The 17,578-nt window shown below is 42.0% G+C and overlaps 1 protein-coding gene across 5 annotated transcripts in view; it reads right to left on the reverse strand.

Annotated features, from left to right (window-relative positions):
• Nucleotides 1-17,578, reverse strand: part of METTL24 (methyltransferase like 24) — a 73,002-nt gene that overhangs the window by 23,543 nt on the left and 31,881 nt on the right. For all 5 annotated transcript variants that reach the window (XM_083608641.1, XM_083608640.1, XM_083608637.1 and 2 more), the window contains exons 3-4: nt 14,116-14,255; nt 9,786-10,014 (exon numbers count right to left, since the gene is read on the reverse strand). In XM_083608641.1, the coding sequence (XP_083464767.1) occupies nt 9,786-10,014; nt 14,116-14,240 (354 nt within the window). In that variant the 5' untranslated portion in view covers nt 14,241-14,255. The remainder of the gene's footprint in view (nt 1-9,785; nt 10,015-14,115; nt 14,256-17,578) is intronic.

Consider the following 17,578-nt stretch of genomic DNA (forward strand, 5'->3'; position numbering starts at 1 on the left):
TTCACTGCTTTGAAAATTAAGAATAGCTTTTATTCAGGCACATGTTCTACACTGTATAAATCAGGGACAAAAAACCCCAAAAAAACCCCTCAGGATCAAGGGCTGAAAATAGCCACTGCTCTCTCTTTCTGGCCACAGAGAATGTACCCAGACTACATCTCCCACCAGCCCTGCTGTGTTTTCCTTGCCTAAGATGGAGAGAAGTGTGTGTGTGTTTAGAAACCTCTGACCTTTGCATGGCTGGAATTTAGTCTACCGTACAGAGGTAAGAGCTACTGTCACACATCTGTTGCTTGGCCCCCTTTTGCCTCTGGCTCTGTTCACCACTGGCATGAGGAAGCCCCACAAGGCTGCCTAGAGGAAATGTTGCCCCTAGCTTGAAAAAGCTCTCCAAACCTGGTCTAAATGCTAGAAGTAACTAACATGCACATTTTTTCCCCCATCTGCACAATTATTTCAATAGTTTGCATAGCTACCACCAGAAACGCCACAAAAAATTCATGACACAGACAGTTTACCACTTGTTTATATCTCTGCTGCTATGTGGTTTGTACTTGGCCAGCTGTTGCTCAGTTCTAATTTATTGCTATTATGATCCAGCCATAAGGTCTCCCATGAGTTGAGAAAAGGGACACTGCCAGGATACTTTGGGATTGAGAGGGTGACCTAGTTCTTTTCTCGAGGGCCGAAATAGATGATTGGAGCGCTATTTTCAAAGGCAGCAGACTCCAGTCTCCAACTCAATGCAATGAACTGTGACATAACCTGGGCCAGCCCACGACGTTTTGCAGCCTGTGGTGAAGCAGCAAATAGCACCTTTCTCCCAACCAAGGCCATTTGGTTATTTGGAGACCTGAGGCAGAAAATCCCACAAGCACTTCTCCTCTTTTCCTGGCAGTAAAATATTGTCATGGATTGGTTAGACACAGAGGACTGGTGGAAGGAACAAGCTGGGGAGCCACCAAAGGAGGAAGGCTCAGAGAGTGGTGGTGGGATGACGATGAGTGGCCAGAGGGTGGAGACTGGGAAGAGGAGGTGTTGAAAGCTGAAGGGGTAACAGGGCTTAATGAGCTGGGAGAGTCTGTGGCAGAGAAGTTCAGAATCAGAAGATGAAGCTAGCAAGTGGGAAGAGGGAGGTCAAGAGGCAGGGGTGAATCAAAGCTGGTGAAGTTACGGGTGTCTCACCCTCTGCAACCAGCTTCTCTCCCCCATCTCCCAGAACCAGGAGATGCATGAAAAGGGCAGATAAGAGACTGGCTGCACACAGGTGCAGTCTCAGATTGCTTGGGGAAAGCCCTGGAGAGGAGGAGACTTAGACCGCAGTGGGGAGGGCGGGGACCTTAATCTTGGCAACTGATTTCATGGAGTAAGACCCACAGGGAATGAGCTGCTGTACTCATGAAGCCCGAGACTCAGCCCAGTCTGTGGAGATCATGTTTTCGCTAATAAAGAGTTAACTACAACTTTGAACTGTGTAATTTACTGACCGGCATGCTCTGTGACAAATATATACTAATAATTAAGTAAGTTAACAATCTGCTCCACTTTCATAACGCTCAAAACCAACTGCCTGAGGTGGCTGCCCCACTTTGCCTAATGACAGGGTCGGCTCTGCATCATTAGTACATTTCTTCACAGTTTGGAATGTAGAGCAAGGAGAAATGGCAGCTGTTTAATCTCTGGAGATGTGGCAGCACAGAAGGGAAGCATAATAATGGTGAATATAGAGATAAAATATATTTGAGGAAGGAGGTGCAAACGTCTTCAAAACAGAATATTCATATTTGAGCTGTCACCTTAGATTTATGCAATAAAATAAGAAGAGGAAAAAACAATGATGTTCCTACTCCAAACCAAAGGGTATGTGCTTTAGGTTGCAAATCTGTACACACCTGGAAGTAAGCCCCATTGGATTTGCTTTTGAGTAGAAATGTATGGACTTGTGCTGTTTAAGATTTGCATGAACTGCCTGGAAATAAGAAAGTGGGTAGGAAAAACTCCTTGTCCAGGATAGCACTGGGCTGTTAATGCATTCTACCACAGAGTTAAGTTCTTCAGCAATGGTGTTGGATATTTAAAAATACACCAAAAGTTAGTTTTTTGCTTACTAAGCCTTAAATCTCGGCATGCTTTTCCAAACAGAGCTGACATCTGTTAGCAGATTTGTCACACAAGCCACCTTTAGTTAAGAAGCCAGCACCAATTATCCTTAAAATAGCCACTGTGACTCAAAGACTGCTTTCCTTTCTTTTAACTGGGGACCTAAGGGTGAAATCTAATGTCAGGCAAGCAGGCATCCTCTCACACAGTGATGCTTCTCTTACTTCTTCTCCATGTAGCCCCCACATGCCCTGAAAAATCTGCTTGGGGCAGAGGTGGCATGTGCAGGTTGCAGAGTGGGAGATGAGAAATGCCTCTGCCTACAAACCTGATTTCAACCCAATTTTAAATATTAAGACTTTATAAAAATTAAAACATTAAAAAAGGCTTTATGGAGATAACAAATAACAAATAATGATTTTAGAAACCCAATGCAATGTTGAACAGGTCTTCTGGCTGTCAGAAGTTGAAGATCCATATCTGAACATTCCTTTTATTTTCTCATGGTTATTTTTCTCCATCTCCTGGTGCTTCTACTCTCACAGGTACCAGAAGGAATGCCTAATCCCATATAAAACTGCTCCTATTCCAAGGCCCTCCAGGGTCCCCCATCAACTTAGATGGCATCTGGAAACTGGAGGAAGAGCCTTCTTGGTGGTGGTGTCCTGTTTGTAGAATTCCCTCTCCAAAGAGGCTTGCCTGGCACCTACTATGCTATATTTTTGGCACAAGTACAAGACATTTTTGTTCTCCCAGGCTTTTAAAATTAAAACAATTTAAGTTTCAATGGAAACTTTGAAGTGTTTGGCTTTAGTACAAATCTATTTCATTTCTGTCATGCTGATTTTACTGCTATTCAATTTTTATCTGAACAGTGGTATAGGAATGCATTAAATAATAGACATACAGTATGAGCAAATATATAAATGAATGAACATCTATCCTCAAGCTCCATAATAATCCCTGCTTCCCTTATCCAAGAACTCAAAAAGCTCAAGAAATTCTGCTTCAAGGAATTTCCACTTCCAGAAGCCAACCCCATAAAATATAATAATTGCTTTTATTTTGTATCTCTGATTCAGGACCATATGCATTTTTCAAGCACTGAAATTGGTGTTAGGCACAGAATACCGTATACTGAGTGTCACACAATCTGCTGAATGGCCTTCCTAGAAGAGCAGCCACTTTGCATTGATCTGTTGAAGATCAATGTACAGACATCTGGGTGTACACAAATGTTGGTGCAACAAATGTTGTACATAAATGAATAATTCTACATCTGTGCTCACAGTAGCAGTGACTTGCTGTAGCAAGAACAGCAGCTACCATGAATCAGCCATGAAAATGGGCTCTCAGCTTACATTAGCCCAATACTGTCTGTGCTGGCTGGAAGAAGCTCTCCAGTAACTTAGCAAATTCCTAGTCTTTAAGGCACAGAAGATCTGATTGAAAGTGTAAGCAATGCCAGGCTGATGAAACCTCAGAAACAGGTGGGTGGTGTGCATAAAGCAACGAGATTTCTACCAGTTATAGGACAGGCCCTCAGTGTACTACTACATGTTTGGCATAAGTAGAACAAAACAGGGCAAAATAATTTTTACTGCTTTGCAAATTCAGATTTTCATGATATGTTCCCTTAGGATTGCCTTTAAAGTTCACAGTCCCACTCCCGACCTCTGAGAGTAAGGTTGCATACATATTACCAGCTAAATTTTTCTTTTCTTCAATTCCAATTAAAGCTGTTTTGGAAGGAAACACGGCATTTCATAAGAAAGGACAGGATAGATAAAGGATTGTGGGTAATATTGTGTTTACCGAAACCAGCAGTGGGAGTGCACTGGAGTAAGCAGGAGTGTGAACACAGCCTCAGAGCCAATTGCAAGTGATACTGAGTTGTGTGTAGTTTTCCCAACCTACTTCTCCATTCAGTGGAGGCTGGTGGAAACAGGACCTGGTGGGGTGCCTAGGAGGTCATGTGGGTGGTGCTTAGGTCACATGGGTGGCACCTAGGTCCCCATGCTCACCCCTTTCGGTTGTAATGGTAAAGAAGTTAAAGGACCTCTGGACGGCTAAGTCCAGTCAAAGGTAACTATGGGGTGTGGCACTCATCTCGCTTTCAGGCCAAGGGAGTTGGTGTTTGTCTGCAGACAGCTTTCTGAGTCATGTGGCCAGCTTGACTAAACCATTTTTGGCGTGACAGAAGCCAGAGCGCACAGAAACACTGTTTACCTTTCCGCTGCAGCAGTACCTATTAATCTACTTGCACTGGTGTGCTTTTAAACTGCTAGGTTGGCAAAAGCTGGGACAAAGCAACCGGAGCTCACCCCACCGAGCACATTCGAACCGCTGATCAGCAAGCCCAAGAGGCTCAGTGGTTTAGACCACAGTGCCACCAGCTCCCTTTCTACTAGGTCAGCCACTTTGTGGCTTGTTTACCTGTTCAAATGAGGGAGGAGCTTGATGAAACTTACAGAGGATTGCATACAGCATACAGCATCATTCATCAAAATAAAATGACAGCAATTGCCTCACTGTGATACAGTGACAGTACAAAGACTGGACCATGGCGTTGGATGTTTAGGTGAGTTTGTAATCTTGACAGAACTATGTCCCACTTTTCCCATAAAAAAAGCCCTGCCCCCATGGCTTTTTTTTTTTTAAAGAAGCCTCAGAGCTGCAGAGGAAGAGGGTCTTAACCCATTCCTATTGCCAGTTTTCTGTTAAAATTCCTCCAAGCTGGGTTTTTCACCCATAGCAGGAAAGAGAGGTGTAGCCCCACCCCTCAACTAAGTGAAAGAAGCTTGGGGTGTGTCATGTGCTGAGTTGAATAGGATCCAAAAGGCAGCAGTCTGATTGGTCCTAGAACAATAGGATTCAGAATGCAGCAGTCTGATTGGTCCTAGAACAATAGGGTCCAGAATGCAGCAGATTGATTGGTCCACAGGAGCCACCCAATCCAGCTCCAGGTGGAAGTGAATCCGCAACCTGATTGGCCTACAGGTGAATCCCGGAATTAGCCACAGTGGGGCCCACTGTGTAAATAATGTATATAAAGCAGACATTCCATTCCATTCCTCCTCACCACTATGAGCTGAATAACGAGCATGAAATCCACTCTTGACTCCGAGTATATTTCAGGGTGTTTCACTGCAGTAAGGGAAAGGGTTAAGAAGCCTCTCTGCTGCACATTTTGTGCTTCAGCAGCACCCTCCATGAGTGCATTTTGTTTTCTATTTAAAACTCAGCACATTGTATAATTTGGCCCTATCCCAACAATAACTGTTCTGCCACCAGCAATGTATACATATGGCAGAGCTAATGCCAGGGGGATCCTCAAATTATTACATGGGGGGAGGCTTTCCTAAAAGGATAATACATCATTGTTGAGGGGTTCCAGATAGATATATCTTCATTATTTTGTGATCCCAGGCTATTTCTCCAGTGCCTTGGCCCAAGGGCACAAACAGATTTATGGAGAATGAAACATCCTCCAAAGTTGCAAATTGCTGCCATGACTGACGATGTTTAGATTCTGCTGGATCATTAGAAATGCAAGTCACAGGCACATGGCTGAAGGAGAAGGGAGATAGTGAGTTAAAGCCAAAAAGAAATGCCTGATGTGCAAGTGAAACGTGGACACCCAACATACAAAGCTGCCTTGGGCAATCGTTCCGTTTAAGCCAAGATAGGTATAATCCTTTTGCATACGCTCTTTCTCCCCTACACACACACACACACACACACAAACAGAGAGAGAGAGAGAGAGTCCTGTTGCTTTTCACTTCTGCACAAATCGTGATGAAACAAGGAAGTCTCTCATTAACCACAGTTTATCATTTTCTTCACTTTAAACCATGGTTTAATATATTCGCTGGTTCCAAAGATGACATCATGAATTTCCTGATTTGGACAAAATAGGAAACTAATACTATGGTTAATCAGAAACTCCATGGGGGAATGGCCTGTGTGCAGAGGCAAAATATCCATGCACATTTCAGTTTAATAAGCAGATGTATGATTGTATGAACACAGCCACACTTTAACTTCCAAAATAGTAGGGGTGCTCTTTTTTGTGTCAGCCACATGAATATGAAGACAAATATTTCCAAAAGAACACTCAAGAGACAATCCATCGCAAACTCACAGAGCTGCCATAGAAGCAGACCTGAGAGAAAATACAATTTATAGAAAGAATCAGAAATTAGTAGAAAGAGCTGCATGAATGGCTCCCCATGATCTGTTGTGGAGGTCAGATGTGGAAAAATTAAGCAGGAGCTACTAAGGGATAATGCAGGCAGTTTTATGGGACATGTTCTTTTTAATGCAGGAACCAAATCTGATTTTTAATTTCAATGGGAATGGCTTGGATTGTAGCAACTGGAAAAAGGAGATGTGGTATTAGATAATAGAACAGTCACCAGGAATGTTACTATGTCAAAGCACACCCACCAACACTGCTATGGTAAATATGCAAAGAAGCCCAAAGAACATCCACATGTTTGGATTGTGCCCTGGGATTGGATCTTCCCAAAAACTCCATGTTTTCACGTTAGTGGAAAAATGGAAGGAGGAAAAGGCAAGAAGTAATTTTCAAAAAGATGCTGGTGCCATGCCTGATTCCCACCCCCTCCCAAAACAAGAGCTGCGGAAAGGGCACTGAAAGGTCCTTCTAGAATTACCCTAAGAAAGTGAATGAACAAAGTGAATGAAGAATGCAGGGGAGAAGAGACCTCTAATTAATATGTGCTGGAAAGTTCTGGCATCAATTTGTTCTCAGGGGGAACATGATAGACATATAGGCAGATGAAAAGCCCAGGCGGCAATTATATAAACACTTACAAAGAAGTAAATCCTATTGAACTCGGTGGGACTTACTTCTTAGTAGACATGTCTGGGATTGTACTGTCAGTATTTACTCTGATGCACTCTTTAATTGATAAGGAGCTTTGGGGAGCCTCTCTGCAATACCCAACGCAACCTTAATTCCCCCAGCCTTTTCTCAAGAACAGAGAAAGCAGTGTAAACAAACTGTGTGTTTCATTCTGTAAACAAGAAATTCTCATTAATTGGAAGCAACACAGTTCTAATTCTCCCTAAGTAACCACCCCAGACAAAAAACAACAAAACACACTGTGAATATAAGCCTTCTACAGGACAAGATGCAGTGTTCACTTGGCTGGCTTCCATCTCCTTTGTTCTGTCATCCTGCAGGGATGGCCCCATCATGAGACATATTGAGACAATCACCTCAAGCAGCAGATGCTAGGGGGCAGAGACGGGATGGAGCTGTGTGTGCTCTGCACTCCCTAAGATAGCCTTCAGATGTAGTGGAGGATGCTGTCCCACTGCCCGTGTCAAAGTAAGATGAAACTCCCAGTCTCGCTGGCTTCTGTGCAAGGAATGAGGAGAGGCGTAATCTTGTCTGCCTCAGGCAGCAAAATGTCTTAAGATGGCCCTGCTGCCTTGTCTAGTTCTGGCTGCTCAAAACTAGGGTTTTAAGAATCATAGAATTGGAAGAGACCACAAGGGGCATCGAGTCCAACCCCCTGCCAAGCAGGAAACACCACCAGAGCACTCCTGACATATGGTTGTCAAGCCTCTGGTTAAAGACCTCCAAAGAAGGAGACTCCACCACACTCCTTGGCAGCAAATTCCACTGTCGAACAGCTCTTACTGTCAGGAAGTTCTTCCTAAGGTTTAGGTGGAATCTTCTTTCTTGTAGTTTGGATAAGTAGATAGTCTTCTCCTATTGTTTATCCCTATGTTCCAGTATAGAGACCTCTAAAGTTCCACATAAGCAGGCATGTCCAAAGTCCATTTTGGGGGCCTAATCCGGCCCGCCGGTCAGTTTAATCCGGCCCCTGTGGCAGTTAACTTCAACCTGAACAACTTCAATCCTAAAAAAAAAAAGTCAGCAACTTTGGTCGGCCCCTTGGTCAGCCCTCATGGCCCTTTAAATCTGGCCCTCTTTGAAAAAAGTTTGGACACCACTGAAAGGTATGGCTCTTTTTAGAGGCTTTCCCAGTCTTTACAAACTCCAGTCATTCTAGTTTGAAAAGAGAGACAGACATTGGCATTGTTGACAAGGGGCATTATTTCATAGCAACAAAATATTACAGTCCAAACGGAGAATTAAATATACCTGCAAAAGAGGTATATTTTCAAAGAGAATGGCTAGAATCGCAGCAGATATGAGATGCAGCATTAGAGAGCACAACCAAACAAAATGGGATGACTCCAACGCAGTAACAGACTCAATGGACACAACTCACTTAAGTCCATTGATTTCAGTGGGTCTACTCAGAGTATGACTTAGATGGATACAATTTGGTGTGTTGAGAAATTCCCTTAGAAACAAAGGAGCATTCAGAAATGCTGCCCAGAGTGGCTGGGGCAACCCAGTCAGATGTGTGGGATTAAAATAAAATACTAATACTAATAATCAGAATGACCTTTTTAATACACCTCTTAAAAATAAATTATACCCTACCTTTTTGAAAGAGCTCAAGAATACACACAACAGAAAAATGTATCAATGACAAATGATAACAAACAATAAAAAGTAAGAATCCAAAGTTCAAAAATCAGCGAACAGCAGCCACCTGAAGTACACCCACCCACCAAATGTAAGTGCTACCAAAAGGTACCATTTCTCTCTGTGGTTAAGTATTATCTGGTCCCAAGACAGATTCATAATGTGATTCAATGGTAAAAAAAAAAAGGTTCATTTTTGATTTTTAGCTATTTCAGAAGTGTTACTTCCCCAGAAAATAGCACATTGCACTTTGCAATGATGCTTTATGTTTCACAGTCTTGCTCTGCAAGCCCTGGAGGTGGTGTCCTCAGCCAAGTCTGCCCATGTCTTAAAAAGGAACCAAAAAGCATACAGCACTACCTGCAGGCATCAAGATATATTAGCAATCTAATTCATTCCCTGCACACTCTCAAGGGCAGCTGTAACTTGAAAGTATGCTAGCTGAGAATGTCATGAACTTTTTGAAGTATGCATTGGCAAAAAGTTAGTGGAAAGCTTCTACTGCATTCACAGTTCCCTAAAAGGAGGTCAGGCAAGTCCATTAAAAAAACTGCACTCCATTTCAAGCCAGGATGTTTTTGCTACTGGTGTCACTAACAGGGAGAAAATAGTGACCCTATGAACATCAACAATCCCTTTATAATCTCTTCTGCTCCAATTATAGCTGGAAATGTTTTCCCATCTCTTTAAATTCTGCACTTAGGACCACTGTACAATTCTGTTCATTGCTACATTTTCAGAGCCAGTAAAGAATAAAAGTTGCAGATATTGTAAGACATACAGTACAGTACTGATGGGGCAGAAAGGGAGAAAAATATGATCTTAAGAAAGTGAGGGTGATTTAAAAATTGTGGGGGCGTTTGACTATTAATTTTAAATCACGATTCCTTCCCCCATTTGTGTCCCTCCCATCCTCAAATATCCACAGTAGAAGCCTGATTACTCACACCATGACTACCTAAATACACATTAGTGTAGTTCTATGTCAATGTAGAAAAACAGTCCGAATTATCTAAACATCTGACTATCCTAATATTATGGACATTCTCTGCATTGCTTATATAAATGGAGTTTAAGCTCTAACGGCTTATAAACAAAATGAAGGCCCCAGTAATGCATAAAGCTATATGAACAGTAAGTGGAGTCTTACCTTGTGGTGTCCAAAGTCATTTAATACAGTGCCAAGTTTCTTGGTGTTGGTATGAAGCTTATGAGCCGCGATCATTGGATTTGGATCCCGCCAGTCAATGGACAGGCGATGGTACCAGAGGCGCTGTCCTTTCTGAATATGTGCCAGTTTGATACTGGGGTCAAAGCGATGCACCTCACATCCACTATTGGCCATGCTGATCTCAAACTGGTTGTTGTCACTGCCCAGTCTTCCCAAAGCAAACAGAAGAGGTATTGTTACTTCAAATAAAAACAAAACCTGAAGGATCGCTACTATTAACATCTTAGCGCACCTACCCCTGAAGGACTTAAGGTAGAAAACATTAATTCTTGGTAGATGTGTGGAAGCACTAGAAAGAGCTTAAAGGTACCCCTGCCCGTACAGGCCAGTCGTGTCCGACTCTAGGGTTGTGCGCCCATCTCACTTAAGAGGCCGGGGGCCAGCGCTGTCCGGAGACACTTCCGGGTCACGTGGCCAGCGTGACGAAGCTGCTCTGGCGAGCTGGCACCAGCGCAGCACACGGAAACGCTGTTTACCTTCCCGCTAGAAAGCGGTACCTATTTATCTACTTGCACTTAGGGGTGCTTTCGAACTGCTAGGTGGGCAGGAGCTGGGACCGAAGGACGGGAGCTCACCCCGCTGCGGGGATTCGAACCGCCGACCATGCGATCGGCAAGCCCTAGGCGCTGAGGTTTTACCCACAGCGCCACCCGCGTCCCGTCAGAAAGAGCTTACAATACCACAATTTTCAGAAAATACGTAAATAAAAACAGTAATAATAATAATAATAATAATAAGACTAATGAAAAACAGTCACGGCATGATTTGTCAGTCTAATTCTAATCAGCCCAGAAGTTTTCCTGAAAAGTGAAAAGCCAACAGTGAAGTAGAAGATACAAGGATTTGTTTAGAGAGGGCATTCCATAATCTAGGTGCTACACTCAAAAAGGCCCTGTCGCATTCCTGCATGTTACACTTCAGACAGTGGGGGGAAGGGGCAGTCAGCAGGGTATCAGTAGTTGACTGAAGCACCTAGGCAAGTTCATATGCAAGTTTGGGGACCTTAAGAAACCCTAGTTACAAATTATTTCGGGCTTTAATGGATATGACCAATGGATATGGCATATTTAATTGGGCTCATAAGGAACTTAGCAGACAGCATAGTTGAAACAAAACTAGAATGATGTGCTCAGAACACATCTGCCCAGAAGTCTGTATGATGCATTCTGGAGCAGCTGAAGCTTCCAACCTCTTCAACGCAACCTTCCCATGCAGATGCTCTAATCCGGATGTAACTAAGGTATGAAAGACTATGGTTCGGTCCAATTTCTCCAGTTCGGATGTGCGTGTGCATTGCATGATGTAACTTCATTCAATGGCTGTCAGCTAAACTTGTCGACTTACTCTGTTGAAAGCCATTTTGTATGTAGTGAAACATATCTGTAACATGTCAGGTGTTAATGGCACGTTGGCACATGCTTGTCACCAGTTAATGCTCCTGCTATCAAGGGGTGAAGGCGCATGTATGAGTTTGTCCAAACACTGCAAGATGAATTAAACTCAGGGCATTCTCAGGGCTAAACGTCACATTATATTAATCACAATTTTTTTAAGAGCATGCTTAGTGCTGATATCTTTATTTTGAAGGGGAAGTAGCTGTGGGGCCCCCATCTAGTTTCACACTCCCAATTCAGACTGAGGTCTAAAAACCAGTTGCTCATTAACTCCACACTCACCCCACCCCACCGGGCCTCAGAACAGTTTGTAGTAAAGAAGCACCTTTGGAACCAGTAGTAACTGGGGCAATTTCAGGTGGGAAAATAGGGAACAGGAGATGGCACCAAAGACCCATGGCTACATTTCCTTTAGCATAAACCAATAGTGTTAAGCACATTAAAAACCTCAGGGCGAGGCCTTCCACACATAAGCTGAATTGTGACTGACTACTGCATATTGGCAAGTCTCTACATAGCATGATAACATAAGAAATGTAGTATGGCTTAAGGTCATAAACAATGCTCTTCTGTGGGCTACACACTGATTTTCATGCTGCTCTGATTTCTGGAAACGGAGGCAGATGGGAATCTAGAAGAAAAGTTGAGCATCCTGTTTCCACCTAGCATTCATTAGTTCCACCTAGCTTCCTCTGAAATCAATGGAGTTTAAGTCAAGTCATAATGGAGATTACATGCAGCTAACAGCACAATCCTAACCATGTCTACTCAGAAGTAAGTCTTGTTGAATTCAATGGAGCTTACTTCCCAGAAAGTGGGGTTAGGATTGCAGCCTTAGTCTGGATCCAGCCTCATGAGTGTTCAGTAGCTAGAGGAAAATGTAAAATAAAAGCTGTCTTACATTCATTGCTGACTGTCAATTTAAAAATGCTTAACTATTGTGTGCATAGTTAAACACCTTAGAATGCTGAAACCTGGTAAAACCTTTTGTGAGTCTGTGGTTGTTGTTTTTTTAAAAAAAAACCAACAACACTTTCATATGGAGCATTAATCTCTTTAATAAATTCAGAGTGCTTTTTATACTAAGCCAATTTAAAAATGATCATTCAAATTCATTGATGCATTTTGCGATATCCCAGCCAGCCAGTAACATTGCCCTCTGTACACCACAGAGTGTCACGTGCCTCCCAATGGATGGAGTAGCTAGAAAATAATCTAAAATGGGCAGCCTCCAGAGGATTTGAGCTCTGCTCCATCATGTTCATATGAAATGCTTCTGCTTTTCATCTCAGTCCTCACAAATGCACAGACAATAACTTCATTCCTCTCAATGTTTCATGCAATACGTATTTTTCATAGGGCTGTCCTATATATACTCAAAAACATTTGTTCTCTCTCTAGTCATCCTCTGGGAAGAAACCAGCTGGTCTTCATTTCCTCTTTCATAAATAGAAATTCATTAGATAAGAAGTGTATTTCAAGGAGATTTTGTCTCATTCTGAACAAGATTGCTTCTCTGTGCAATCATATACCAAAGAGCAGAATTAAGTGCCAATGTTACTGAAAGATTGTAATTGGATTGGAGTCACAAGGAATTAGAATTGATTGCTATGTAATTCCTCAAGAATTGCAAACACACGCGTGCACACTTAATTTATTTGAACGTTACTAGAGTTCGTTCCTTATTTTCATTCTGTGCTTTAGGGGAAAATCTTCAGTGCTTATATATTCCAGCAGAAGGGACTGGTTTAGTTTCCATTTTTTAAATATTTTATTTATGCAGCAAAACATTTTTTCAAAGGTCTCATTGTGCGCTTGCTTTTCTTAGGGTAGCAGAAGGCATTCTTAATGGAAGATAGATACGGAGGCAATAACGTTCTTTGAAGTAAGGTGACAAAATTCAACATGAAATTTAAAACTGACTCAATTGAATTATTTCTACATAATCTATGTGAAATCATAAGGAGGTAAGAATAGACCTGTTGGCTCAGAGTAAAGGCCTATCTAGTCCAGCATCCTATTCTCACAGCACCCAACCAAATGCCTATGGAAAGCCCCTAAGCAGGACATGAGTGCAACAGCCTCTCCCCATTTGTGGTTCCCTATCAACCACTTCATCAAAAGCTTTTTGAAAGTACACAGTGTCAATTGAATTGCCTCTATCCATAGGCATCTTGTTGCAAAATGGATATGCACCAGTCTGTGCTTGAGTGGTGCAAATACCTCTGAATACACATTTGCATGACTTTTTTATTTTTTGAAAAAGTCGGCTACTTCAGCCCACATTCTTCCAAATAATCTTGCAATGGTGTTTTTTTTTTAAAGAAAAAACCACATATATCCTGGAGCAAGATAAGCATAAGGTAGCCTAGCAGATTGTGTGAAGAGCATGCCATTCACAATTGCTTCATTTGAATTTCCCCCATCATGCATCTACCTGTGCTTAAAGATCAGCACCTGATGCCCTCCTCTGTATGCCACCTCCAAGAGAGGTTCAGAGGGTAGCAACAAGGGAGAAGGGACTTTTTGGTTGTGGCTCCCCACTTATAGAATGCTCTCCCCAGTGACACCTGCCTGGCACTGACACTGCTATCTTTTCAGCAACAAGTTAATTTTTTCATGTACCCCCAGGTATTTGGTGCTATGTGATGGGCTGTTTTTAACACTGCTTTTGCACCAGTGTTGTTTTTGTTGCTTTGTAATGGAGCTTCTGTTGCTTCTGTTGCTTTGTTTTAAATTTTGGATACCTTATATTTCTGTAAGTCAACTTGGATCTCTCTGAAAAGGGCCCCTTAAGAATGTTAATTAATCATGAATAACATAAATGGTTCCCCCCACTCAAAAGGGAGACTTACCCCAGTGAATATAGACGGCACTGCTTTCTTTTGATTTGATGAACTAAACTGAATCGGTCATCCAAGCATATTGACCATGGCCTCCTTGAGCTGTTGGGGTTTCCTGGCAGGTTGTTCATGCTCATATGATCACATGAAATCTGTTAAAATAACAAATGTTGATTTCATTCTGTGTTACAATCTTTCTACACATCTCACATTTTGTTTGAGCAGGGAGAAGGGAGGATGAGGGAATGTCTTACAGGAAATTGTTCAACAGTTATGTGACTGACAAAGTGGGGTGAGGGAAAGGCAGCCAGGCTTAATTTATTGTTTGCTTATCTCTTGTTTGTTTGCTTTGCTAAAAGAAGGATGTGCCAGATCGAAAGAAGTCAGACGGTGAGAAGAGCAAAGCAAACATTAAAAGGCAAATAATTGAATTCCAGTGAATATTATGTGCCAGATGCATTTCACCAAAAACAGCTCCCTGGACTACAAAAGACCATTTATTTTTATCCTTCAAGCCTTGGATTCGATTCCGCATTTAACATTATTTAAATAATAGTAACCACCTAACTCCCACTCTTAACTTTAGGTTACTTGCCCTACAGGTCTGAAATCTGTATCTATTGGGATCTAGCCTCCCCACTAGAACATCAAGGGGCCTCTTTGGCACAGGGAGCCTTAAACCAACTGAGGCTGCCCCAATGGGTACAACCCCTTTTGAATGGACACAGCCTGGCCACAGGGACCGTTGTAGCAGCTTCCAAGTTAGATTACTGTATGCGGGGGCTGCCTTCAAAAACTGTATGGAAACCACAGTAAGTCCCAATGCAGCTATTAACAGAGACCAAGTGCTGAGATCGTATCACACGAGTGCTTAAATAGCTACACCATCTCCCAGTCCATTTCCAGGAACAAATACTGGGGTGGAACTCAATGTTGTGCCATTATGAACAAAATGCACAATCATTTCAGCTTGCCAGATGTAACAATCCCCGCCCCACTGCACACGCCGTTCTGTGGGTTCTTGCGTACCCACACCAGTACAATTTTGGGGGTTCACACACACTGCAACATGCTGAAGTCACTCGTGCATGCCACACAACGTGCCCTCCTCCTGTCCTGATGCTGCAGCCATTCTGCCTCCTGGTGGCTCGCTGTGAGGAAGGTCACTAGCCACCTTTCTCAAACATTGGGGTGTTCAAAAAGGATGTGTTATACAGCATGTGTGTGCTGGGCCTTCTCAGTTGTGACCCCTCAGCAAAGCGCATGCTCCTGGTGATGGGCATTGCTTAATGCTTGCTTACTTTGTTATCTCTTGGGTGCCTGGTGAACTCCTTTTCCATTTCTTAGGCCTTTTAACGAATCCAGCCCGTGATATAAAAATGTATTTTCCTGCTCTTTTATAGGCTGTCCCCCCCCCCCCCCGCGCCTGCTGTTAGTTTTGATATCGTCACATTTTCCGTGGTTGCTTTTGTTTTTGTGTGTAGTAAAGAAAGTCATTTTGAAAGAGAGGCTATACATATGGTAAAATAATACGATTTTCTTAAATGGAGGTTGTCCTACAGGCATGCAAAGCAACAGTCAAGCCAATATAGTCTCTGATAATAAAAAAAAATCTCTCTCCCACCCGCCTCCCTACCCTCCCGTTGGGCTTAAATCCCTGCTCATTTGAATACCCATATGCTTAAATCCATTCATTCTTTTTCAGTGGATGTGCTTAAATAAATCCCACTGGAGAAAATGAGAATTAATTATATGTTCAGCTCTTTGCTGAACACATTCTATATAAAGTAAGAATGCACTGTAATAATCCTGTCTAGAACTCACAACAGGATTATTTGATACAGAAGGAGTCAAACTAACAATTGCCCAGCTATGCACATATGAAGCAAAAGAAATCTTGCCTCAGAATTCCACAAGGTCCCACAAGGCAAGGTTGCTCATACTCTGTAGTCCAAAGATCCAAGCTCTGTAACATAATACTCCAGATTCTGCAATCTGAATAAATTCTACACACACACACACACACACACACACACACATACTTGATTTCCTACCATAACGGTTTTCACTTATTTTATTTATTTCAATGTATTTATATCCCGTTTTCATTTAATTTATATATTTCTGTTTGGAGTGCCTAGGCTGTTCCTGACGAGAAACAGGAAGCTCATTCAGGGGACAGAATTATAACACCCCAATAAATAAAAGTCCTGCTCAGCCGCTCCTGGCTGGCTTTGAGATTTCACAAGCCAGGATGCTAGAGGCCGTTTCTGCAAAGAAATGGAAGAAGTTTGAAAGAGTGATAGTTCCACTTTCACCACTTCTTATATATATTACAAAAACCTGCAAAACCTATTCAGCAAACAGGATTTGTGGGATTTTGCATTCTATTAAAATCTACAAAGCCTGTTTGATCAGTGACTGGAAGCAACACTGAGATAGAAAGGCCTCTCTCAAACCACTCTCTAAGGACTAGAAATTTTCTAATGGGAGGGGACACATTTCCATGTTTACAGAGTAATATCTAAGACACATAGAACTATGAAGGTTCTTGAAGAATTTGATTCCAATGCTAATTGATACAATCCTGGACAACTGTGCAGTTTGAAACTGAGTTGTCTTTTGGATTTCATACCCCTCTGACTTTTGTGTTATTATTCTTGGCTGCGTATACACCATACATTTAAACCACATTACTTCCCACACAACTGTGCCCTCCTGTAGCACAGAGAAGGTTACCAGGGCTTTTTATCTGATATTGATGCAGGCTGAGGGGTGGATATTGCTGGCTTCCTGGGATAAAAATATAGTTATATGTACTTGTCTTTAACTGCTGTAATATACAGTATCTTTGCACTCAATTTTCTTGGCCTGCTACCATAACAAACTGCTTGGTTGCCCAAAGCATCGGGAACTGTATGTAGTTTGTTAAGGGTGCTGGTAACTGGAACTCTATGAGGGGTAAACTAGAGTTCCTAGGATTCCTTTGAGTGCAGGAAATATGCTTTAAATGTATGGTGTGTATGCAGTCCTTGACTCAAAAAATGTATCCTAAAAAAGCATATTTTAGGATAAAAAATGTTTACAAATGAGATTAAAACATATTAAAATTTTAAATATATATTTAAATGCAAATTTTCATATTATTTTCTCTTTAAAGTTACAGATTAGCACAGAAATGGGATGGCATGATCACAGGCAGGAAAGAGACTGATCCATTCATCCTGACACAGAACACGCACTGTCTTGCTTATATGAAAATCCCTTCAGACTTTCCAAGACTGGGGAAAAAAATCTATAAAAATCCTACCCATGCAAATGGAAGTTGAATTAAAGAAGCAAAAATGAAATTCAGGAGTCTGCCTTGACTAAAGCAGATGCTAACTAATCCTTCCTAATGAGCAAACTGAACAAACATGATTAGCGAATATTAAACTTTATGAATGTGTTATACTGGGAGAATTAACACTGGAAG

The sequence above is a fragment of the Podarcis filfolensis genome (assembly GCF_964270895.1).
Source record: "Podarcis filfolensis genome assembly, chromosome: 3".
Taxonomy (NCBI): Eukaryota; Metazoa; Chordata; class Lepidosauria; order Squamata; family Lacertidae; genus Podarcis; species Podarcis filfolensis.